General features: G+C 37.2%; 1 protein-coding gene across 4 annotated transcripts in view; it reads left to right on the top strand.

Annotated features, from left to right (window-relative positions):
* The window catches only part of PAXIP1 (PAX interacting protein 1), a 33,360-nt gene extending 10,138 nt beyond the window's left edge, over window positions 1-23,222 (top strand). Inside the window, exons 8-22 of one of the 4 annotated variants that reach the window (XR_001313607.2) lie at window positions 941-1,035; window positions 1,311-1,406; window positions 3,849-3,986; window positions 5,702-5,823; window positions 6,258-6,442; window positions 7,527-7,570; window positions 9,030-9,097; window positions 9,475-9,577; window positions 9,854-10,022; window positions 11,541-11,641; window positions 17,309-17,443; window positions 17,526-17,601; window positions 18,965-19,098; window positions 20,162-20,269; window positions 21,590-21,654. Coding sequence is in view for 1 of the 4 variants with exons in the window: in XM_014067460.2 (XP_013922935.2) it covers window positions 941-1,035; window positions 1,311-1,406; window positions 3,849-3,986; window positions 5,702-5,823; window positions 6,258-6,442; window positions 7,527-7,570; window positions 9,030-9,097; window positions 9,475-9,577; window positions 9,854-10,022; window positions 11,541-11,641; window positions 17,309-17,443; window positions 17,526-17,601; window positions 21,590-21,654; window positions 22,507-22,518 (1,409 nt within the window). In the remaining 3 variants the exon portion in view is untranslated. Of the gene's footprint in view, window positions 1-940; window positions 1,036-1,310; window positions 1,407-3,848; window positions 3,987-5,701; window positions 5,824-6,257; window positions 6,443-7,526; window positions 7,571-9,029; window positions 9,098-9,474; window positions 9,578-9,853; window positions 10,023-11,540; window positions 11,642-17,308; window positions 17,444-17,525; window positions 17,602-18,964; window positions 19,099-20,161; window positions 20,270-21,589; window positions 21,655-22,506 lie in introns of those variants that run through there. The other 3 variants (XR_015696314.1, XR_015696313.1, XM_014067460.2) reach the window with 3 other exon arrangements.
* Window positions 23,223-26,993: the final 3,771 nt, after the last annotated feature.

Below are 26,993 nucleotides of genomic sequence, written 5' to 3'. Positions count from 1 at the left end.
ATAAGCAGAGCATTTCTAAAACGGCTGTGCTGTAACCAGTTATATATGAAGAACCAAAGAAATCAAAGACAGCTACTGTCCTGAGGAAGTTCTTATACATAGATAAAATGCTTAAAATATTGCTCTTAGGACTTTTGGACCTCTGTTTAGTTCTTTAAGTGTCATCAATTGGATTGACCTAGAAATAATTTCTGGCCTACCTAACTTCATACTAGAACCACTAGAACAAAATCAAATTACTCAGTTGCATTGTGCTTCAAATAGTGATTTCTCAAATATAATGGTTAAATTGTGAATGCAGTTAGCACTTGAATCCAATATGTTTCCTTCTGTCAGTTTTTTTTTTTTAATATCGAGTATATCTGTCAAACCTTGTCCTCTCAAAACATTCAGTCCACACATTCGCATGGATTGCAACTTTCTTATAGCAGTATCAGACAGGTAGACATGCTTAACTTCTGCCTCATGGGACTCCTTTCTCAACAATCCATTCCCACATTTCCTGTTTCATTCTAAACTAACGACTATACGGACACAACTGATTTCCGCTGCTGTCTGCTAAGGTACTGGATGACAGGGATGCAATGTGCAAATCACAAAGTAGCAGTCTAATTGTTGTTAGTATTTTTGGAACCTTGGGATATTATTGGTCAAAATATAGAGCAAAACAATGTAATTTGTTCTCAAACACAATTCTCAAGGTTGAACTTTCTTTCAATCTTGGAATCTGTAAAATGGCTATTTGGGAATTGAGATGCTTTGCACATATTTAGCAAGAAAGCCTCTTGCTGCGTTTGAAAGACAAGACCAGACATCTGCATTTCAATATTGATCGGTTTGAGAGGAACCAAGTTTTAAATGTACATAACATTGTTGCATTAATTATAATTTAAGAGAAAAAAGTGTTTTAGATTAATTTCAACTGCATTGTTTTTTTCAGTTCCTGAAGAATATTTCTTACTGGGTTGTGTCTTTGCAATTGCTGATTATCCTGAACATGTATCTGATAAACATCTGCTGGGAACTTGGAAAAGGGTGAATATCAGTTCTATTTGTGAATATTTTTCAAATCAGAATTTCTAAGTACATTTTTAATGAAAAATCAAATTAACCTATTTTAAAAATAAATTTGCAGTAGTTTCTTTGTAACAAATGAATTATAACAAAATGTATATCTGTTTTTACCAAAAGATGCAGTATTTCACCACTGATTTAGGGTTTCCCCCCTGTTGATTGGGTAACTTCAAACATTTCTATATTTATTATGTTACACTGACATGTCTTTTCAGTTTTCTTAATTTTTATTTTAGGTAATCCATATTCATGGTGGTACAGTTGATCCTACACTTACAAGCCGATGTACACATCTTCTTTGTGAAAGTCAACTTAGCAATATGTATGCACAGGTATGTCAGAACACCATGTATCATTTCTAGTTAAGGTAAAAGTCTGATAACTCTTTCTAGGTTTTTAAAATATAGTTTGTATAGTTTTTATTATCAGTAGCAGAGAGTGCATCCAATTAATATGTAACTCTTCAAACATGAGATCTTGAAGTTTGAAGCTTAATATATTGCCCTTTTCGTCCATAATATTTAACTACCATGGAAAATTTTTTGTTGGCTCAAACACAAGATAGTAAGGGTCTCATTGGTTCAAGAGTAAAACAAACAAAATTAAAGTAAACCTGAATTAAATCCAGAAATTTTTTCTGCTAATGTTAAGGGAAAAAACTTTACTTTGTTTGCTGGTTGTTCCAAAACACCCATCTCCAGTCTCCTGCACATGTTTCAGGCTTGCAGCTTCATTAATAACTCGGTTATGCTGACTCTGGAGAGAAGAATTAAATATGAGGAATAACACAGGATATGTGCCTGCAATTTTTCAAAGCAAATGCTTTTCCACAGTGCATAGGAATCAGCTTGGTCTAGAAACTAGGATACCATGAAAATGAGATTCAGTGGTGAAAAAAAATAAGGTTCTGCATTTAAGAAAGTTTCTGCAAGAAAAACAAAATGAACAGGTAGATTGTGATACCCTGTTCAATAGTAGTAATTGTGAGGGGGATCATGGAGGCCTAGTGGACAATCACTTAAATATGAGCCAGCAGTGTGCAGCAGCTGCCAAAAAAGCCAACACGGTTCTAGGCTACATAAACAGGGATAGAATCAAGATCACGTGAAATGTGAATACCACTTTATAATGCCTTGGTAAGGCCACCTTTGGAATATTGCAAACTCAGTTTTGGTCACGACAATATAAAAAAGATGTTGAGACTCTAGAAAGAGTGCAGAGAAAAGCAACAAAGATGATTAGGGGACTGGAGGCTAAAACATATGAAGAATAGTTGCAGGAACTGGGTATGTCTAGTTTAATGAAAAGAAGGACTAGGAGAGACATGATAGCAGTGTTCCAATATCTCAGGGGCTGCCACAAAGAAGAGGGACTCAAGGTATTCTCCAAAGCACCTGAGGACAGGACAAGAAACAATGGATGGAAACTAATCAAGGAGAGAAGCAACTTAGAACTAAGGAGAAATTTCCTGATAATTAGAACAATTCATCTGTGGAACAACTTGCCTCCAAAAGTTGTAAATGCTCCAATACTGGAAGTTTTTAAGAAGAGATTGGCTAACCATTTGTCTAAAATGGTATAGGGAATCCTGCCTAAGCAAGGGGTTGGACTAGAATAACTCCAAGGTCCCTTTCAACTCTGTTATTCTGCTCTGTTTCATGTTACCCATGAAAGCTGTCTGGGTGACCTTAGACCACTCACTGTTTCTCAACCCAACCTACTTCCCAGGATTATTGTTGAGGAAATAGGAGGAGGAAAGTGTCTTGGTTATTCATATAAATAATAAAGGTGGGATCCAAGTAAATAAATAAATTACTTGCAGGCAAATGTGTAGAATACAGACTTAAGTATTCTTGAAATAAAGATGAAAAATATTCTTGAAATAAAGATGAAAAATGAAAAGCAGTTAACAAAAAATAAATAGTGGGGTTCTCTCTCTGTATTATCTTACAATACAAAACAATAATAATAGAGATGTTTTTAAATGTATTCATTCAAATTCTACAGCTCAACTCAATAATTCTGATAGGGTTACCATTATATTTTAAAATAAAATTTAAAAATGAAGTAAAATATTTATCTAAAAGACATATCGTATAGCAGCTAAGATATTTGGCTACTTAACAATAAACGCAGGAAACTGAGCTCCAATACATTTAGCATCCCAGGCTCAGGAACACAGCCAGATTTTTATACCTTTATGAGAGCCTGTAGTCCATGAAAGCTAATGTGATAATGTTGTCTTATATCATGTTTGTGAGGCAAGTGCCTCTACTTTTCATTTCCAAATGAAATTGATGACCTGAACTGAAGAAACTTCTTAGGTAAAAAACAAAATGTCTTCAAAGAAAAACCAGAAAGTACAGTTGCCTCTTGAAAAAGCACCTTTGGGACATAATAATGTAATGTTTAAGGTGATGAGTGAGAACTAGGAAATTTACTGACAGCAATAGATGAAGAAGGCAGTTGCTTTTTCTAAAATCAATTTATCTACTGGTTATTATTATGGAGAAAAAAATAGAAGAAGTGATACTACATAAGTCAAGAGATAAATTTAAGAAGTAAATGCCATACAACATTTGGTGTTACGTACTATAGCATACATATCTAAACTTTCAGACTCCAGTGTTGATTTAAAAGTTATAACTGAAAACTTAATACTCCAGGAATGCATTTTATTCATCGTTTTAAAAATATTTTTATGTAGTGCTTATAAAATGTGGTAAATTAAAACCTATAGTAACAATGTTCTGCTGCACTTGTGAATATTGTAGGCTTTGAAAGAAAGGAAAAGATGCATCACTGCCCACTGGCTGAATTCTGTGCTAAAAAAGAAGAAAATGGTACCACCCCATCGAGCTCTTCATTTTCCTGTAGCATTTCCACCTGGAGGAAAACCATGTTCTCAGCATGTAAGGAAGCTTAATGTTAAGTTTTTGTTTTGTTTACTGCTGCTGTTATTTAGAGTTCAAAAATGAGTAAATACATGGTGCTCCATTTTTAGAAAATCTAACACAGTTGGACAATACAATTTTGCTGGTTTGCCTCCTACAGTTCTCCCACTACTATTCACAGCTTTAAAGCTGTGAAAATATCCCTCCCCAGAAGTCAGAAATCTGCCTGAAAAAATGACAATTCAGGAGAATTTGAGAACAGTTGGGTGGTTAAGAGATGGTGTGGGACTGCTATTAATATTTAACGGGGCATTGCTAAAATGTGGTCATTTTCAATCATTAATATGCTGGAAACAAGTAATGACTGCAGCTAATCCTTGCTTAGGAGTGGTAATTGGGACTGGGAACTCCCATCACTGTGATATTATAAAGTGCAGTGTCATGTGATTGCACTGATTTACACCAACAATTGTGACACTCCCAGATGCTATTGTTAGGTGAATCCCACATCATCGCAGTATCCCACAATCACAGAATTGCCATTTATGACCTCCTGCAAGCTTTCCCACTGACTTTGCTTGTCAGAATCTGGTCGTAAAGGTGGAAAATGCCATCACATGATTGTGGAATAGTGCAGCCATTGTGAACTTTTGTCAAGTGTCCGAATCGCAATCATGTAACCACAGAGATGCTGCGATGGTCACAGTTTATAAGAACGCATTATAACTGCATTCAGCATTGTAACTGGTTGTTTTATGTGAATGAATGGTTGTTCAACTAGGACTACCTGCACCATAGGACTGGCAATTTGGAAATTGCCAGTCAGCTTAAAACTTTTAGCATTGATACAGTGTGGTCTCTTCAACTTCTGTATTTTTTCCTAGTGAATTTTCTTTACTAATTGTAAAGGCAATGTGAAGTATGTTGATAGTATTTACCCCCTGGAACCCAAATCCTAAAGTAATTTTCTTCATGAGGAATAGAATTAGAGAATCAGAGCTATTAAAAGATACTCCTGGCTATTATCTCAATCCAGGAAACCAAAGGGAGATTTCAAATCAGAAGGACCCTCAAATTTTATCTTTTCTGGAGAGTGTGAGCCCAATCTCCTAGTATTGGAATAGTAGCTTAGTCATTCCTCTTCCCACCATCTGTTTTTCAGGTGGTCTGGACTGACTTTACACCTAAACTCGGTGCATGAGAGAGAAAGGGGTCTTGCCCCCTGTATTTTGACTTAATGACAGCAAAGAGAAAAGGCTGGTTGCCTCTCTGCCTTAAAACTGTCTTGATTTATAATGCAACCATCTAGCCCAGCAACCTGGAAGCATAGAAGTTTAATCTTTCTTCTCGTCTTTTGGAGTTAACTCACTAAGACAGGCTTCCTGTTAAAAAAGTTGAATGTCTTTTGTTCTGCCCATGTACAGGAAATCTGGAACTTACTTATTTTATTTATTTAGTTTGTCACTCATGTATAAGATAACAGGAAAGAATAAACATGAATAAGAACACACGAAATGGGTACAAATAAATGGGGACAGTAGGACAGGAATGTTAGGCATGCTGGTGCACTTATGCATGCCCTATCCTATTCTATTCTGAATAGATTATATCTATTTTGGGAGTTGCAATTGCATCTTATTTTGAGAAATACTGAATTAGTTAAAGGTTAGTGTCACTTAAAGAAAAGCAAAATAACCAATGTATTTACAGTTGTTTCATTTGCTTCTGTCCAGATAATTGCTGTAACAGGTTTTGTGGATGGTGACAGAGGCGATCTCAAGTTGATGGCCTACCTAGCAGGAGCAAAATACACAGGCTATCTTTGTCGCAGTAACACCATTCTTATCTGTAAAGCGTAAGTGCTGTTCGGAATAATAATGTGGATAACACTGAATGGGTCCAGTTTTATGTCTGCTTTTCTAACAGCTGTTTTTCAGAATAAAAGCATTTAGTTTTCCTGACTTTGTTATGCTATAATATATTTAAAATTTTGGAATAGATTCTTCTTCAATTGCAGTGTTTTAAGTTTTACTGTCTATTTTTATTCTATAAAAACTAGCACTGCAGCCCTCAAAATTGTATGTTCCAATGGTTTAAGAGGATTTAACATCATTTTTCATTTTTATAAAAAAGTTTAACAAATTAGCAATATTACAGTCTTCTGCACTCTACTGAAAGCTGTCTGGGTTGAGAATTTGGGGGTGCAATCCTAATATATTTGGAGAACATCATCTTAGGAAAAGCTGTTCTGACTTACTTCCTGTCATTGACTTTTTTGCTTATTTCAAGGCCAACTGGTGTAAAGTATGAAAAGGCCAAAGAGTGGAGGATACCTTGCGTTAATGTACAATGGCTCTGTGATATCTTACTTGGAAATTTTGAGGCTTTGCGGCAAATGCAGCACAATCGATACACAGTTTTCAATCTTCAAGAACCCTTTGCTCCTAATCAGCATCTAGTTCCAAACCTTCTTGGTAAGAAGACTTGCAAAACTTTACAAACATTGTGTTTCAGTGAAAAATAATAATTTGTTGTTTCTTTTGGACATTCCATTATATTCACTATGGGTGCTCCTTTTGATAGTATGAACTACTATAAGCATGTTGACAAAAATGAGGATCTTAAAGTTTAATGAGATTTATTCGTAATATGCATAAAAATAATTTTAAAACTAAATTAACCATTGATTGTCTTTAGTTTCAAATCTATTTTTTTAAGTATATATCTTTTTTTAGAGCAGGTGGTAAAGTAATATTTGATTAGTGGTAGTTATGTTAACCTTATTAATCTGTAAACGAATAAATAAAACCTTTTACATCATTTCTTAGAAACAAATAAACATGTCCATTTGAAGAAAAGAAATTTTAGTCCGACTATATTTTATTTCATAGGCATTTCATTTTTCACTTCTTCCTGCAAAAGTATAGCTTAGCCAAAAGAAGAAGAAATGGAAGATTCAATTGAAAGGGAAGATTTCCTGAAACGTCCTTTAAATATGAATTATGTCTTACGACAGCATCATCTAACTCTACAGATTATTAATGAGCAATCTGAAATAAAGCAGAGTTTTTAAATGTAGCCTTTTTTCTTGTGATGTAATTAATTGCTCTGAGTTGTCTTTATCATTTTAATTCGTCAATTAATTTAATCCATTAATTTCTCCTTTTCCATTAACCCAGTTTAAGGGAGAGAGGGAACTGATAGGAAGAACTACATGAAACTACATTATATATTCATCCAACCTAGGCCAATTGCATCATGTTTGCCAATTGCATCACGTGTCAAAAGCGGGGGGAACGCAGGGGGGATTCAAGCGCTGGCGTGCCCACACCCATAATACTATGCACGCGATTTTCCCCCCCCCCTGCATTTGGTGCGCTTTTTTTCGCCCTCCCCAGGCTCCAGAGGCTTTCACTATCCCAATTCTATGCGCTTTTATTGTACGCCTTAATTGGTGACAAAGAGTGATGTGCCAAATGGATATTGACCCAGGTACTGAAGCATCCCAAAAACCATGCCTTGGTGTAAGAATTTCTTCTTTCTGTTCATTAATTCCAGATGCTTGGAGGGTGCCTTTAAAGGTGTCACCTGAACTTCAAATGGTACGTAGTGTTGCTTTAAACATCTTTATATGTGGGGAACAGAAAAAAGAATGCATGTGAACAAAATGAAGAGGTCCTGGACTATAAAATACTTACATTGCTTAAAATATTTTGTATTAATCTTTAGTTAAAATTTTGCTATACCTGATTATTATATTTCTTTCCTTCTTTGGAAATCAGATGCAGTGTCTGTATAAATACTTGCCCAGTTGACTGAAAATTTCCAGCTTGGTTATGATCACTAATTGGGACAAAAAGACTGCCAGTAAGAAGGAGGTTCCATAAAGTGCAAGCTCCTGGAATCTGTTGTACGCTCTTTTGCATTAATGTTGCACCCTCATTCCCCCCATTTAAATCTATGATTTTCTTGGCATGAAATGAAATTCTACTTTATTCTACACAATGATGAAGAGGGAGCAAATCCAGGAACGGTTTTCTGAGGGGGAGGGGGGAAGGGATGCCAGCATCAGTTCATTCTGAAATGAGATGTTGACCGGTCATCTCCCAATGCAGTGTATTACACACTTTCATTCTTAAGAGTAATGTGTCTCCAGCTTACAAGTGACTAGGAATAAAGGAGTATCCTGTCCAAGACTCCCAGGCCATAAAATGTCCCAAATAACAGGGCAAGATTCAACCCCAGTAACCACATCAGACTCACCCAGGAAGAATTGGCAACATCGTCAAAAAAGTGCTGTGCAAATTAGTTGCAACAATCAAATGGGCAACCTAACATCTAATTCACCCCCAAGAAGTGAACTGCTCACCCTGAGCAGCACTAACAGTTGATAGCCTATAGCACAATTTGAGAGAACAACTACATTTACGTTGCCTCTTGCTACTACGGTCTAGTTTTGAGGTTATATTTGTGCTTGGTCAGATCCCTTATGGTCTTCCTGCACCATTGCTGCAAGCATTGCTTCTGCAACTACATCTCCCAGAGCTCAGCAAACCAGGAAGATACCATGGATCTCCCAGTATAGAAAGAGGAGCCATCACATTAAGTATCCCATGTCATCTTCCCAGTTGCTTGAGCTCAGCATTTTGCATAGGCATATTTCTACTTGTGCGCATAATGCCACATCCTGAACTTGCAATATATATGAAGGTGAGTCTCTGTTCATGTCTTGGGGACTTGACTTTTCTACTATGAGTATTTTAGGGGCTTAAGTAATAATTGATGAACTAAACTAGATAGCATACTTTAAATAAAGAAAATTGTTTAGAAAGCATTACAAAATGTTTAAGTACATAATCCATGTATCTTTTTCTACTGCAGCATTATTACTAAAATATTATTATTTTCCTGGAATTTAATTTTATGAGTTGGCAGGGGGAGGGTTGTTCTGTATACTTACATGATTTTAGTACAGTATGTGTTTTTATATATATTTAAATATATTGATACAAAACTCTAAACAGTGCTTAAGAAAGCCAAATGTATACCTTCTAATTGTAGAATGTGAGATTACCACTTAAACCAAAGCAGAATGAACCAGTAATTCAACCTACAATCAAGAGGCCAAGGTAAGAAAATGACAATGCTTAAGCAGTTCAATATTTGCTTGGAAATGGTATTGTTACTGAAATGAAATTATTTTTATATTTTAAGCATTATACATTTTTGAATTACACCTATCTGGAAAAAAGTATAACCATGGGGACAAATCAAGCAGCAAATATTTGGAAGTGAGATACATGTCAAAGGAATATGAAACATCACAGCAAAAGCAGACGTGTCCCTTTTATTTTATAATTTACTAAATGAGAAAAAAAATCTTTAATTTAGACATTTAGACATTTAGAGAACTATATGAGTTGTCCTAATTTTGAATTTAGGAAATAATTATTAAGTTATTTGATTGAAGGTTAAAAATAACATTAAGTTAATTTTATATTTCTAGAATTGAAGACTTGCCAACACCTACAAAAAAACTGCCACCAGAATTGACACCAGTGATTCTTTTTACAGGATTTGAGCCTAATCAAGTACATCAGTACATAAAGGTGAATTCCTTCTTGAATTAAAATATTTCATGTGACTTTAAGGTTGATTTCACAATGTGCTGGTTATCTCTACTGACAAATTGGAATTGGTGACTGGATCAGGCCGTGTATCAAAACATCACTTTGTAATAATTGAGCATTGTTTTCCAAAAGTATTTTTTTTCATGTACATGGCTGTCCATTGATTGTATAATAACAATTCATTCTCTAGTCTGTTGTCCTATGACTAAAAGTTCTAAAACTCTGTTTTCCCCCCTCTTTTTCTTTCATTTTTAGAAAGTCTATGTTCTTGGAGGTGACGTAGCAGAGTCTGCTCAGAAGTGTACTCATGTGATAGCTAGTAAAGTAACCCGCACTGTAAAGTTCCTGACAGCAGTTTCAGTTGCAAAACATATTGTAACACCAGAATGGTTGGAAGAATGTTACAAGTGTCAGAAATTTATAGGTTAGTAAATGGCCATGTTGAACAAAGTAAGAGTTTATTGTGGAGTCCTTCCTTCAAATATGACTGTGGAACTTTGATTGGAACTGGTGTCCTTTGGTTTACAAGTAAATTAACTTCACTGAAGAATTTTTCCTCTAAAATACTATTTTTATTATCTTTGACTAGAATAGAATAACTGCTGTGTTATTTTGAAACTGGCCTCTTACAAGTCAATTCATCCAAAAATCCATTTTTTACTCTCCCTCTAACCACTCTGTTTTAGTAATCTAAAGAGTGTGATATAATAGAAAAGTAGGGTTGGAAGGGACCTTGGAGATCTTCTAATCCAACCCCCTGCTCAAGGAGGAAACCCTTTATCACTTCAGACATAATTGCCCAATCTTTTCTTAAAACTTCCAGTGTTGGAGCATTCATAGTGGAGACAAGTCATTCCACTGATTAATTGTAATTGTCAGGAAATTTCTCCTTAATTCTAGAGAGATCTCTCCTTGATTAGTTTTCATCCATTGCTTCTTGTTCTACCCTCAGGTGCTTTGAAGACTATGTTGACCCCTTCTTCTTTGTCCTTCCCCCCTCCTCTTCATTCTTCATCTTTCATGTGGTCCTTGGCTTATGTTCTTTTGTCAGTGATTGTTCAGAGTTTAGCAGTGCTAAAAGAAGAGAAGTAGGACCAAACCTTGAACTTCTGGCCGTTGCATTTCCATGGTAACACGATTGCAATCAAGGCACTTGGGTGCCCTTCTTGCAAATTGAATTGAATTCTTTATTGGACAAGTATGATTGGATACACAAGGAATTTGTCTTTGGCGCATACGCTCTCAGTGTACATAAAAAGACAAGTTACAATATTGCAGTGAGCCACGATCATGTATTTACCGTTTGTGACCTTTTGTATCAGCTTCTCACAGGAAAAATTAGTGGCAAAGCTGGCAGAGAAGGTCATAAGTTGATCTGGTAAATTATCCCCAGGGATCTTGTACTCTAACACTCATCCGCCTTCCATAGTGCCTGCCCGCCCATAGCAGCCTCCCACTTAGCCGTAGTTTTACCAGTCCATTTGCACTTTATAGCACTTGGCCACATCCCCCACTTTCTTCCATAGCATTCCTCATTCCCTGCCTCTTAACAGTTAGCATGGTCCTGGGCTTATGATGGCAACTCATACTGCCATGATGGCTGTCTGTAAGCATTGTGATCAAGTGATGTTGCACTTCATGCTGCACTGCTTAGTGACTATACTCCTAATCCAAGAAGTTCCTGTCTTGCAGTTTTTACATGCATGCTTTAAAGGCATTAATGCAATTTTATTTAGTCAATCCAATGGGTGATCTTCCACTCTGTAAATTTAGTGAACATCAGTGAAGTATTTAAAGTGAAGTATTTTGACTGCTAGTGGTAAGGTGACTTTTAAGCATCTCAAACTTTCTCAGAATAATTCTTAAGAATGAGTAAATGCTTTCACCATCTCCTGTTTTGAAAAATTAAAGTTATGTTCCCTCCACCTACACCTTTTTATAGAAGAACAAAGCTACCTGCTCCGAGATGCAGAGGCTGAAGTCCTTTTCTGTTTCAGTTTGGAAGAATCTCTAAAGAGAGCGCATGCAGCACCACTCTTTAAGGTACAATTCTGTTTGCTTACTGAGAGCTACAGATTCATATATCGTCACATATTGGAGGGTAAGATCAGCAACATAGTTTACAGAAACAAAACAAAAAACAGATTTTTAAGGATAATTCCGAGGGAGAAACCGATGTCATTTAATCTAAAAAAAACCCACAGGAAGACTAACCTGAAAGAAATTGGGAACCAGAAAACCAAGTTGGAAAGGAAATAGAATTTAATGTCTTAAGCAGGGCACCATTTGCTTCAAAAGTGAATCTACATATATATCCAAGCACAAATAACCAATAATTCCAAAATTATTTGGAATTCATGCTTTTAGTTTCTAAAAACAGTGTGGATTAGAACTGCATTAGTGTTACTAATAAAAGAATATTTGTAGCATGAAATGAGGGATCCTCTGTGTTTTCTGAGCTTGTTTGCTTTCTTACAGACGTTTCATCAACCAAACTAGGTAGCATCATCAGTGCTGTGGGTCGGGGCGGAGACTGGGTTGGACTGTTTACCGATGGCTCTTTTGCAGTTTCTTGATTGTTAGTCTGAAGTTAACCTTGGAGTTAATTTGTGCTGATCTGAGTGTTGATAGCTGAGGGAGAGATGCTGGAAAGTTTCCCTTTTGCATAGTGTGTAGATGTTGTTAAGGTCTATGTGTCTATTGATGGCTGATTTGTCAGAGTGACATGCTTCTAGAAATTCCCTGGCATTTTTGGATTTGGGAAGAAGGCGGGGCTTAGCAGTGAGAAGACGGAGTTTCAGGCTATTCCTGAAATTCCTCTATTCTGAAGGATTTTTGGACGGGTTCTTTGAACCCTAGCTGTCCCGGAGACGACAGTGAAGATGAGGAGAGACCCAGGACCTCAGAGACACCCGCAAAGTCTCGGGGGGGGGGGGGTATTAACTCCTCGTGCCAATTCCTTTCTGGATTAGCTGCGTGTTAACTGAAACTGCAGGTTGCCCCTAAGAATGGCAGAAGTGATGTCATCTGGTAAGCTGATTTTATTACTCAAGAGAGACTGTCCGCGTTAAAAGCCTAAACTAATTGAAACCATAAAATAGAAGAATCTAGCGCTGAATTGGTCTTTTTCTAATGGATTTATGGCTGGTGGCTACCTTATTTCTTAAATACTTCAAGGAATGCTTCGGCAACCCCCCTCACTGACTCTTTTTAAGTGGATCGTAAAGTCAACTTTCTACTAACTAGCCTGTCACGATCTGACATCTTTACTACCTGGCTGTGTTTACGATCAGATAAGATTGCACAGTTTTCAGCGTGTTTATATTTGGAATTTCTAACTACGACACATCATGGCGTCTGAAGCCTCATTTCAGATTCTTTTCTCTGCATGTCAAGAGCTTTTTGACTCTCTTCAAAAATTGGAAAGAAAACTGGATCATATGATTTTAAAATATGAAGGAAAAACTGAGATTGTTGAATGTTTGAATGTTCCTGAAATACAAATGGAAAATGTGAGAAATGGCGTCTGGTCTATCTCAGAGGAAGAAAGGAGGGGGGGAGCCATAAAGAAGATTCATTTAAAGAGACAGAGTGCAGGAGAAATGGAAACTCCACCCTGGAGAATTAAAGTCAATCTGAAAAATTTTACAAGCCCGGGACAACATTATTATTACATCACTGACATTCAGAGCCAAAAGGTGCTAAGATATTTTTGTTTGGACTTGCTTATAAAAACATTTGGTAAATTTATTCAACGAATGGCAACTGGATTAAGAATATTTTGCTGTTGGAGGGACACAGGCTGACAGATGCAAGAATATAACTTAAAATTAGCTAAATCTGATTATTTTAATTTGTAATAGATACAGCTGAATAATAATTGATATTGATGGTAATGTATATAATGTGGAATTGGCTGATAGATTGAAGAAATCTAGCTAATCTAATTGCTCTCTTTGTAACAGATATAGCTGAATAATAATTGATATTGATAGTAATGTATATAATGTGGAGTCGATATGATAAATAACAATTGGATATGAGAAAACATTTCTGGATTATACATAAAGAGTATTAATTACAATAACTATCACTATTATAAAAACTAAATAAAATACATACAATCAAATGTTAATCAACACTGGGAAAATGTTATGATATATGATATAACTAAATATTATGGATGTCCAGCTAAAATAGGATATGAGGATTTGATGTAAATAGAGGACTTTATAAGTAGTAAATGAAATGTCAGCATGTGTTATGGATTAATTCTTTGGTATAGCTGGATGAAGGATGTTTAAATAACTATAGGTAATTAAAACTGGAGGTATAATGATGTTAATATGGTAAACATTTGAGTTAAGATATTTGAATTAATATGAATTAATGGAAGAGAAGCACCAAAGCATGTTGTAACCAGCTGATATACTTCTTTTTTTTTTAAATAGATACCTGTGTTTTGTTCTTGTTCATCATGTTTTCTGACTGACAGTTGGTGTTCATGGATGTGTTCAGCCAGTCTTCTGCCTGCTTGTCCTACATAGTGATTGTTGCAGTTCTTACATTGTATGTTATAGATGACTCCTGTTTTTTCTTCTGGAGTTGCTGGGTCTTTTGATTGGCTTAGGATGTTATGAAGGGCTTTAGTTGGCTTGAATGCTATGCTGATTCCATGTGATTGTAGTAGTCTGTTGGTGGTTTCTAAGATATTCTTGATGTATGGCAGTGTAACTCTTTTTAGGGTGTGTGTAGGTTGTGCTGTATTGGGTTGAATGATCAGGGACTTTCTGATAAAGTTGCTTGGCTATCCATTGGTTGAAATGTGTTGTATAGATGCTCCATTTCCTTTTTCTGCTATTCTGTGTTGCTGCAGTGTGTTTAAATGAGCCTGCTTAATAAACAGCCCAACCAAATAATCTCTAAGACTGCTCTCTCCCACACAGACAGGCAAGTCACCAGAATATAAACTGACAGCAAACAGCACCCCTTACTAGCACTGATGATGTTACCTAGTTAGGATAATGACATGTGCAAGAAAACAAGCAAGCACCAAGGACCCCACATTTCAATCCTGAGCCAGAAATATTGTCCTTTATTTATTAATTCTGTTTACCAGCCAGTCACAAGTCACTGTCTTAGTTTGACATGTGTGGCATGACTATTGTGCTTAGGAAGTCATAAAGTGGAATCAATGACTTCTCCAGAAAAATTCTGTAGGGACAGTTAATTTCAGAAAAATCTATATATTTTCTATATATAGAATATATGTATGGTAGTTTTATACATTGACTCTTAGTGGCAGTGTGAATTCTTTGTTTAAAGTTTATGATGGAGAATTAATTGAAAACAAGACCTACTAGGAAATTGCTTGTATAAACAACTTCTAATATGTTGCAACATTTATAAAATTATCTAGTGACATTTTGATTTGTGGAGCATTCCATTTGTGTTTAAAGGAACAACTGTTAGCTTTAGTAACATGTTAAAAAGTCCTAGCAGGTAGGATTGTGCCTCAAAACTGGATTTGTAGGAGAAAAGGTGATTCAGAGCATTGTTTGCATCTCACCTATGATCACATGTCTAATTTAAACACATTTTTCTTGGATGTGTTGAAAGAATTGTATGGTTGACAACTCTAGCTTCTAAGCCAATTAACTTTGTCAGAGCACTTGCCATATTCTGTTACAAATGCTTTTAAGCAGCCTGGTAATGTAATAAAAAAATCAGAAAGTAAAAATAAATGTGTTTGGGCTAGTCACTCAGTGTCTTCCCAACGTCCCTCATAGTGAAGGGTGTTTTAGGGGAGAATGATCCCTTGGAAACCTCATAAATTTCTGAAGGAAAGAGTGGCATATAAAACAAACAATTTCAAATAAATCAATCAATTGTACTTTATGCACTAAAACCACCTATTTGCCGGAAATGTTCCTAGTCAGGTTTCATTCTAGAGCACAAGATTCATTTAGAGTTTCCACAAAATAGTGAACAGAGAAGTCATTATTAAAAATTTTCTAAAATGTTAAAGTGTAAAGGATGCATTATTTTCTGCTTGGCAAAAAAGTTACAAGCATTACACCCCCATATAGACACACACACACACACACACACACACACACACACACACACACACACGCAAGTAAAAACTAATATAAACTATTATAGAATAAGGAAGAAAAAATAGAAATCAAAGAGAAAGCTAAAAGTGGAAAGAAAAAAGTCAAAGTAGAAGAAAAAAGGTACAAAAAATGACTTCTGATCTTTATAACAGTTATAAGTACAATTCTAAATTTATCTTCATTTCTTTCTATAATCTATGCTATCTGGTCTTCAAAATCATAAGTTCAACTTTTTCTCTTTTTTTGCAAAAGTCCACATGGGTCATGAATAAATGTAGATATTGTCTTTTCTGTGACTCTCTGAATGGATATGTGCCCCATCTTCTTTCACATCTAGATCAAACTTTATACTGCCAGAACAAGACCACTTGTTTGGCTTTGTTGTTGGCCAAAAAGAAGTCATTATATATGTTTCTGGTAGTAGCTGACATACCAGCAGATGGGCTAGGCTCTGTGTCTCTCCACATTCACACCACTTGAGCATATTGGTCTTAAATTTAGGCAGTCCAACTGTCAGGGTCCTCCGTGTCATATAAGGGATGTCATATCCTCGAGCCATATTCTCTACTGTTATTTCTTGCTCAGTGGTCTACTTCCTCCATCTTTTAATTCAGTTTTGTTTCTTGTGTACCCCCAATAATGTTTTTTCCCCTTGCCATAATGTTCCTATATCTGAGCCAGCGGGCTCGGGGCACATGGCCATTTAGAGAATATCGAGAATCATTCTCTTGCTTAGTTCTCTCAGCTACTTCTGCCCTGATTTTAGCTGGGGCAATGCCAGCGAGAGGATACATTTTCTCAATTGGTGTAGGTTTGAGACCACCTGTCACTATGTGTATTGTTCATTGACAGCTACATCAACTTATTTTGTATATGCAGAGAAACGCCACATTGGAGCAGCATACTGATGTGCGCAACATAGATGGTTACATTACCTATGTATAGCTTATCAATTTCCTGATGATTCTGTTTTTCGAGCAGATTTAGCTTTAGAGTTCAGGCAAGGCTGGTTTTAAAAAAAAGCATCCTATCAGGTGTCACACCGAGATATTTTGCTGTTGGACAGGGCTATAGTCGGTTCCCTTGCCCCATAGCATCCAACTCTTCCATTGAATCTTGATTTCGGAGGTGGAAAGCAACACTTGGGTCTTGTTTGGGTTGGGCTTTAAATTGTTGATGGTGCAATATCATCCTAATTCTTCAATGCTACCATATGTCTCCCAACTATCTCATCAAAAGTTGATCCTGGTGAACCCAGTGCTATATCATCTGCATAGATGAATAGACATTTATTTGTAGGGGATTAGTTGATCATTCGTATATACAATGTTGGAGAAAATACGTTTCTTGTGGCAGCCCGTTCTCATACATCTTCCATATATGTTCTTACCATTCAGGGTCACATAAAATCACAATTTTCCATGATCAAACAAGTCCATAAATACATTTTCTAAGACAAAAAACGTATTTGTTACAAAGGCTTTTGTGCCTGTAAACGTCCCTAAAAAAAAGTAGAAACATATAAATACTTTTAAATACATACATAGAAATGGGTAAAATGTAAATGTTCTTTGAACTTTTCTTGTTTTAGGGGAAATATTTCTATATTACTCCTGGAATTTGTCCTAGCCTATATACTATGAAATCTATTGTGGAGTCGGCAGGTGGCAAGTTGTTATCTAAACAACCTTCTTTCAGAACAGTTATGGAACACAAACAAAATAAGGTAGGTGTTATCTCTATCTTTTTATGGAATATTTCACTGTAAACTGTATCAACTAATTCAGTTCCTTTTTTTTTTAATGTAGAGCTTGTCAGAGATTATCCTTATTTCTTGTGAAAATGATCTACACTTATGTCGTGAATACTTTACCAGGAACATAGGTAGGTCCTTACTGTCCTTAGGTGATACTTACATGTTTAAACATTTGGGATTTATTTATGTATTGCATTTTGCCTCATCATGCTCTCTCAGACTCCAGAGCTTCACCATAATACAAATGCTAAAACTGTGCATAGGATTTTCTTAACGGTTGGTTCTGTTTTGCTATTTATTTATTAAACTTGCAAAAACAGTGGTGTAACATGAGAATTGCCTGCACAGCTGCATTCTGCAATGGCTGAAGCTTCTGATACTCTTCAAGGGCACCCCCATGTAGAATTCATTGTAGAAGTCCAACCATGAGGTGACTGAGCACAGGGAGTCCCAATCCAGAAAAGGGTGCAACTGGTGCACAACACAAAGGCCCTCCTAAACATGACCACCACCTGCTCATTGAGGAGGAGTTGCAAGTTCAGGAAAACTACCAGATTATGCACTGGGTATGTCAGTGATAGAACAAATCCCATCCAGAACTAAATATGTTAAATCCTGGAGCTGGAAGCTCTAACGCACCCAAAGCTTACTCTTACCAAGGTCGAGCTGATGTCTGAAAAAAGTTCAGGGAAGAGCAACATCAAGGTCTGGAGAATAAAACATGAAGAACAGCTGCAGGATTTGGGTTTGGCTTGTCTAAAGAAAAGGAGGACTAGGGGAGACATGTTAGCAGTGTTCCAGTATTTGAGGGGCTGCCACAAAGAAGAAGAGGTCAACTTATTCTCCAAAGCACCAGAGGGCAGGACAAGAAACAGTGGATGGAAACTAACCAAAGAGAGAAGCATTCTGGAATTAAGGAGAAACTTCCTAACAGTGAGGATAATTAATCAGTGGAATAGTATTCAGAAATCGTGGACGCTACATTACTGGAAGTTTTAAGAAGAGATTAGACAGCTACTTATCTGAAATAGTATAGGAACTCCTGCTTGAGCAGGGGGCTGGACTAGAGTGTCCTCCAGGGTCCCTTCCAGTTCTATTCTGTTTTCCTTCATCCACACCCTCTCAGCCTCAAGACAGTGCTTGGGTCTCCTGGGATGGAGATGGAAATTTGAATATCATCAGCAAACTGTTAGTACCTCACCCCATGATGGTGAAAGACCTCACCCAAGGGCTTCATGTAGATGTTGAAAAAGAGTGGAGAGAGTACCAAGCCCTGTGGACTGGATCTCTCTCTCCCTAGCAACACCGATTGGGACTGGCTTTGGAGGAAGAAGCCAAATCAGTGAAAACTACGCAGCCCAACCCCAAATCCCACAGCTGGCCTCAAAGGATACTATGGTCAATGGTATAGAAAATCATTAAGAGGTCAAGGAGAGCAATGATGAATGTACTATCTCCATCCCGCTCTTGCTTTTCCTGCCCCATACCCAGGTCCAAAACCTAACTGGAAGAGGTCGAGATAATTCATTTCATCCAGGACCCTCTGAAGCTGCCAAGCAAATCACCTTTTCTACCACCTTCCCTAAAAGGGAGAATGGGAAACTATACGAAAATTGTCCAGACAGGTAGAATCAATCATTGATTTTTTTTTTTTTGAGGAGGGGGCAACCAATACTTCCTTAAAAGGTCCTGAAAATGTGCCTTCCTCTATCATTACCTGAACTTACCTGGCTGTTGCTGTTCTGGAGGATTTCACCGACCAGGAGAGGGACAGGGATCTAATTGGCAGGTGGTTGCACTGATAGTATTGAGGAAGGTGTCCATTTCGTCAGGTTCAACAGAATTGAACTGTTCCCAGATAAACCATGTAAGACCTTTCCTTAGGCATCTCACGCCGAGCTGCACCACGCTTAGGTTTCAACTGGGAATGAATCTTCGCGATCTGTCCATCAAATTCCTTCACGTGACTCTGAAGATGATCACCTGAGCCTTCATGTTCCAGGAAGGACCGGGTGATCCCGAACAGAGCCACCAAGTGACACTATGGGACGCAATAAGGGCTGATAAATAATGGTATTTTGCTGCTGTTATTGCCAAGAGGTAGCAGCTCTGAATTGTGTCTCGTTGGCTTCATTCCTCTTTTTTCTCCAGCAGTGCTCAAAGTGTTTATTATCCTTTTCAGAACCTTGCATCTCCTCCTCCATGTGAATCTGGTCATGAGAAGCCCCTCAGGCACAATTCTGTCCCAAGCCTCAGCTGCCCTTTGGTTTTAGGATGTGACCAGAGTGTTGGCAGGAGCATGCAACAAATTTTGTTTGCTATTAATGTAAGCTGCCAGAGTCGCTTCGGATTCAGGCAGCATCTAGATTTCATAAATAAATAAAGGCATACTTAGTGGTTAGGATGTAGAGATGAATATATTGCTTATCACACAGTTCTTAATTTTTTTACAGTTGCCCCAAGCCACATGCCACTTCATGAATTTACATGAATCTGCTCTTAATTTGTCTTATTTATTTTCAAAAGTATAAATACAACACCTAAATATTCAGTATAAATACAACATCTAAATATTAATGCAGTAATCAATATTAACAGCCAGAACATCTTTTTGAAATGGATTAGATAATAATTGTGCCTTTGTCTTTCTTTTTTAATATTACCTATTTATTTGTGTTTTATTTCAAGCCTGAATGCAGTTTCATTTGAACATTACAGTTGGCTGTGATCCAAAAGGACAATTTTGGGATAAATTGTTCTGGCCATAAGAAACAGTCGATGCTTGGAACAATTTTGGTACTGCTATTTTTCATTTCAGGGCAGCAAGAATAGATAGGATTGGCAGCCTACATAACAATTGACTATTGGGATGATTTTAAAGAGATTGCTGGAAAAAAAATTTGATAGGAAAAAAATATTACAGTACCTGCAGACAGTATTTCCATTTCAGTCTTACTTTGGCAAATTCCTTCTGGCCAGATAAAATACAGGTAGTCCTAGACTTACAACCATTCATTTAGTGATTGTTCTAAATTACAGTGGCACTGGAAAAAATAACTTAGAACCATTTTCAAATTCAGAAATGTTGCAGCATCCCCATGGTCATGTGATTAAAATCTGGACGCTTGGCAACTGACACATATTTATGATGGTTGTAGGGTCCTGTGGTCATATCATCACTTTTTGTGACCTTCTGACAAGCAAAATCTATTTGGAAGCTAGATTCATCTATGTTACTAACTTAGCTGCAGTGATTCACTTAACAGCTGTTGCAAGAAATGTTGTAAAATGGAGCAAAGCTCACTAAACTACCTTACTTATTAATGGACATTTTGGGCTCAGTTGTGCTTGTAAGTCAGGAACTGTATTCTATTTTCGTGCATTCTGTAATGAAATATTTCTTTTTTTGTCATTTTCTTATTCTGAAAATGTTGCAAATTATAATTTAATTATATTTCTTTGCACTGTTAATAATTAGAAATAACAAACATTTTTTTAATATTAAGGATGATTATCATTATTAAATTTATATGCTGCCTGATTCCCAGCATCTCTAGACAGTTACTGAGTATCAAATATAGTAAGTACTATTTTGTTCCAAGTTGAGCTTAAGTTTACTTTATCATGTCACCTTGTACAACAAAATTAAATGCCATTACACATATTAGTGTGAAAGGGAGATGGATTAATGTAACAGAATAGAAAATAAAAAGTTGAAATGAGTTGCCAAACATGCTGTTATTGACAATTATATGAAAGTTTAACAGTCACCATTTAAAACCTACTGTTAGGAAAGGCTAATACTATTGTTAGTCATTAAACAGACTACTAAGGTAGTTTGAATAGGAAAAAAACATTTGACTTTTGTGCAAGGTCATTTTATGACTTGAAACCAAGAGAATTCTTAGGTGTGGTATATTTATTTGTTAACCGAGGCACTGCTTGGGTGCATCTGGCAGATGCCCAGGATATGACTTGCCACTGATTTAATCTGGTCAAATGCACCATCTGCCTTTTAGCCATCTTTTATTGGGATCCAGCTGCTAGGTTTCCCTAACTGATTAAAATTTTATATTAATATCCATCATATTTGTATGTTCTTTTGATATTTTGCAGATGTTCATGGTGCAGAATTTGTTCTGACTGGAGTCCTCACTCAAACACTGGATTATGATTCATATCCTTTTGTATGCCACTTCTCTCTTTAAATATTACACTGATTTCTGCAAGAACACCAAGCTCAATTAAATAGGTTTGGTTTTCGGTGTTTGTCGTAATGGGTATTGTATAAAATAGATATATGCAGACTGGAAATTATAATGCATTACAGGTAATCCTTGAGATACCACCATAATGGAGCCTGCCATTAGGATCTCATACCACAATGGCCATTAAGCAAATCCCTGCTCTCCGTGATGGAGCTATTAAATGAATGTGCAGGTCATTAGGTGGGGCACAGGATCTCTGGGGTGGAGGAGACCCTTGGAGGCCTAGCACAGAATCAGGCCCACCTGCCCAAGGCATCCCAAAGATCTACATAATACTCATTCCTCCTATTCTTTTCCCCATAGTAATAACCCTATGAGGTGGATTTGGCTGACTGGCCCAAAATCACCCAGGCGTTTTCGTGCCTAGGACGGGACTAGAACCCACTCTCCTAGTGATTGGCCCAAAGTCACCCTGCCAACCTTGATGGCTAAAGCAGAAGTAGAACTCACAGTCTCCTGGTTTCTAGCCTGGTGTCTTAACCACTAGACCAAATTGGTTTATGTTATTACATAACATAATGGCATATGTGACGAAGCATGATTATATCAAAATGATGGTTTGTCATGAGACGAATACTGAAATTATGTACTTCTATCATAACTTGATGTTGCCAGAAATAAATTATTTGCCTCACATACCTGAGGCTTGTTTAACAAGTTTATTCATTATATATCTATGTATCTGTAATCTGTCTGTCTATCTCTATCATCTCTCTCTAGCATCTATTTTGACAGTGAATTTTTCCCTTAACTAAATCTACATATAAATTTACTTGACTCTAAGTAAAATGCCTTATTTTGCTTCAAATTTTTTGAAGCCTTCGTCTGAGCTTTTCCAGCCTGTGGATTATTTAATCAGGACTTTGTTGAATTCTTGTTTTCTCTTGTTTTGCTGAAGAGTGAAGAACAGTTGAAGCAGGAAAGGAAAATTTTACTGCATCTGTTTAGGATGTGTCATCTTTTATTATTAAACTAACTATGTTTTATACTATAAGGTAGACCAGAGAGATTACTTTTTATATTGCAAAATAGTTTCCTAATTTTTTTAAGTTTTAATAATCTGCAGTATTCAACCAAAATCATAATTAAAATGTAAAGGAAGAAGGGCTTGTGGCATGTTTAAATTAAGGAAGCAAAGATTTTGTACTTATTTTATTATGCTGTTTTATTAATACTATCTCATGTTTAAAATAAACGTAGTTTTAAATGATGTTTCCTTAAAATTTAGTGGTTGTTTTTATTTTTTAAATGTTGTGCAATTATAGCACTTTCTGGTAAGAGTAAACACTCTGTTCTCTCAAGTGGTGTAAGATATTCTTCCATTTATTTTACCAGATGTGTTTGAATATTAAAATCTGCGTATTTTAAGCAGTTTATTAATGTTATGTGTGTTCCTGCCGCAGTTAGATTGAATTCACTCATATTCTGCAGTGATATATATACTTCATTTGTAATTTTTATGGAATAAATATGCAAAATGGAATTTATGGAGGCAGTTATTTCATTCAAGTGTCAGTCTTAAAATGTTATTGTTAATCTATTGTTAATTTAATCCATTTAATTTTAAATTGGATATTCATCATTTTAGGAGTAATTCAAATGTAGCTATTTCAGCAAGTTTGCATAAGTTCCAGTTAGCTTGCAATTTTATCTGGTTTTAAAGACTTGTTGAATAGATAAAATGTTAAAATCATTTCTATGTGTTTGGCTTTCTTTTTAAAATATATTTTTCATGTTTGCAATTATGGTAACACATGAGTCTCTATTGATTATCTTTGAATTGACAACAGATTTCTCATAGTTCTAAGTAATTTGGTGCCTTTGTATTTAAAAGTACTTAGGAAGTACTAGCAATTTACATAGGCTGAAATAATTGTATATTTCTAAATGTGGCTCTTAGAAAAGAGCCATGTATGCAGTGGTGGGTTCCGGATTCCGTTCCAACACTTCCGCAAGCCTCTGTGACGCTCCAGCTGTTCCACGGAGCATCGCACATGTGCGTATGCGGAAGCACCCAAAAGCATAAAGCATAGGAAAGGAGCACAGGTGGGCCTTTCGGAGCACCGTACTGGAATGGTACCTGATGCTCCAGGCAGGATCCGGTATGCCCATACCAGGGCATACTGCCTGCAACCCACCATTGCATGTATGGCACCATGTCTTCACATAGAAAATCTACCAAAACATCTGGTGACTGGTTGAATCTGATAAGAATGATTTAGCAATTTACCATTATTTACTGAAAACTTATGTAATTTTGAAGACAGTACTTTAATTTCCATCAGTTAAGTTAGGTAACGTTTCTCATTCTGGGACCATACATGTTTTCAAGGAAATGAAAATACCAAATTACATCAGTATCTTTGGTCATGTGTGCTTTAAAAAAAAATTAAAGCTGTGGCAGCCAAATGAGGTGTTTTTTTTTAAAGGTGGCAGGCTTTACAACCTCTTGTAGGTTGAAATGTATAGGCTCACACCTCTCAAGATTGGCAGCTGATTTGCAAGCTAAAAATAAATTTTTCCTTCTTTTTTTTTTCTTTTTTTTAATAAAACTCATTTTTAAATCATAACACTGATTATATTCTGTCTCCTTGAAAGGAAGCAGGACTGCTATTTAATGTGTCAAAGTTTCTATGGCTATCAGTTGCCTCTATTGGAACTGGTTTGCTTTTCTGGTTTTTTCATCACCACCACCATTATTAAGCCCAAATTGCAGGTGAGTATATTGCATAGATGGAGAACCTTCTCTTTAGATGGGGACTCTGGCCCAGAGTTTCATTCCTCTAGAAAGATGGGCCATGGCAGTGTTACCTAACCCATAACCAGAGGCAGAACCTTCTTCCCAGGCAGAAGAGACACACCCTGCAGAGCCAAGCCTCCTCACTCACTTGCCCATATTGTATCCTTCCTCTCGTTTACACCACAAAAAACATTTTTCCTTTTTGCTCAGGCTGAAAAATCAGCAGCTGACCCAAAAAGATGCACTTTCCATCAAGAACTTCCCAGCAATCTTGGTCAAGTTCTGAAGCAAAAGAAGGACATTGTCTTGTCAGGAAGTTTTATGTAGGAATCTCTTCAGGGAGGAATGAAGGTGAAGACCAGCCTTTTGACTGGAGACAAGGGATTAGAAGCTGACCACAATAACCAATGTGGTGGGGGAAGAAAAATAGGACGCTAGGAGAGAAGTTTAGTTTGCGAATATTCACGCTCTGTTGGTGGCACATTGCAGAGAGCCTGTGTGCCTTTGCTCATGGCTTCCCAAGGGCTAAAGGTAGAAAGTGGAATTACTGTCACACACTAAATTCAAAAGTAACCACTTATGAATCTTTGACAACCATGCTGACGTGGTAGGAGTCATGCACTGTATACACAATTTGATAAGAATAGGGTGGGATCTTGGTATTGCCTACCCACAGGATTTTCTGAGCTCAAGATTTTGGAGATGGACAGAAATGCAGAGAAGCTGAACTTTCCCTGGATGGGGGTCCCTTTGTGTGTGTATATGAACAATGATAGCCAGGAGAAATGGTGACTGCTCTCGTCCTGTCCTCCCCCCACAAGTTTATCTTGGGGCTAGTCTATTGGAAGGTTCTTTGTATAAATGACAAATGACAGCTGGTCATTTGCATCCTTTGAGAGGGTTGTGGAAATCCTTGAAGATTTATCTGTGTCTTCAGGATCACCTGAGTGGTGCTCCTGGTTGCTGTAGTCTGCTAATTTTTCCTCTGGAAATCATTCCCACTCACACACCATTCCAAGGGTCTTCATCCCAAATAGTATAGCTAAAGGTCTGTAGAGATTCTCAGTCATCCAGGTCATGGTGGTCCCAAGGCTGCTTTTTCAGGAGGCAGCTGGACTTTCTTGCAGACTACAGGAACCCGGAGCGCCACTCAGGTGACCCTGAGGACACAGGTAAACCACCTTGCTTCAACGACCCTCTAAAAGGATGCAAATTAACAGCTGTCTGCAAGGAATATAAATCCTTCCATTCCTCACTATTCTGTCAGAGCTGAAGAAGCTTCTTGGATGAGAAATGAAATGTTTTCAAAAGAAAAAAACAGTCCAGTTGCCTCCTGAAATAGCATCTTTGGGACAACCATGACCTGGATGACTGAGAAACTCTACAGATGCCATAGCAATTATTTTCAGGCTTTTTAACATGTTAGGAAAGCGATTTGCCCCCAGTGGCTTCTTAAAATATTGGCTCCCAGAGGCCTCTGTTGATTTTGACAGAAGCACAACTGATAGACACTCGGGAAGCAGGAGAAAATGTTGGAATGGCTATATTGCTTTTAAGGATCAGAGGCCACCCAGTTATGGGGTGGGACTGCAGCAGTGGTGGGTTCCGGATCCCTTTGCAACTGGTACGGTACAACGGGGCTGGGAGTCCACCATATGAACGCCCGGAGCATGCGTGCACACACACACAGTACATATGTACTTACCGCTCGCAATGCTCTGCAATGCCTCCATGACACTCCAGCTGTTTCGGTGGAGCATCGCACAGGTGCCATACATTCTGTGCATGCAAGCCCCGAACAGCTCAAACACAGGTAAGGAGCGCGGGCGGGCAGGTGGCCCTCTGGAGCACCGTACCTGACCGGTACCCAGTGCTTCCAGCAGGCACCGGTATGCCTGTACCGGGGTGTACCGGTTGTATCCCACCACTGGATTGCAGGATTTATTTATTTATTTATTACATTTGTATGCCACCCACTCCCTAGGGACTCTGGGCGGCTATATTGCTTTTGGATTAGCACTTGGAGCTTGTTCAGAAACTTCAGCTTGTAAAAAAATCCAATCTCTTAAGGCTGTTAATAGAAATAAATGTATACATTTTGCTCTTGGGCACTTTACAAGCCCTGTTGAGTTGCTAGTCACAAAACAGCATGTTTAATGCTTAGTTTTAAATGAAACTGGCAGCAGGCAGTTTATTTTCCCTAACTCTGAAGAACACCAGCCTAATCGGTCCTTTTACCCACGCAGATACTATGCATGGCGGTGGTGCCATATGCTACATTCATTTACTGCAACAGCCAGTTTGCTACAGGCTTCTGAAGTAAGATGTGTGATGACTTTTTTAAACAGAACATATTTAATCTGACAATTAGGGTTACAGTGGATGGTAAGACATTTTCTAATCGCTGTCAGCTTTCTGTGCGTGTATAAATTCGTAATGGACTATTTCAGCATTGCATTTTTAAAAAATGCAGTACAGGTAGTATTGACTTATGACCACTATTGGGACCCAA

The sequence above is a fragment of the Thamnophis sirtalis genome, unplaced genomic scaffold (genome assembly GCF_051295495.1).
Source record: "Thamnophis sirtalis isolate CommonGarterSnake01/CBP01778 unplaced genomic scaffold, rThaSir2_p1.2 scaffold_4, whole genome shotgun sequence".
Classification (NCBI taxonomy): Eukaryota; Metazoa; Chordata; class Lepidosauria; order Squamata; family Natricidae; genus Thamnophis; species Thamnophis sirtalis.
This window is presented reverse-complemented; position numbering and strand designations above follow the sequence as displayed.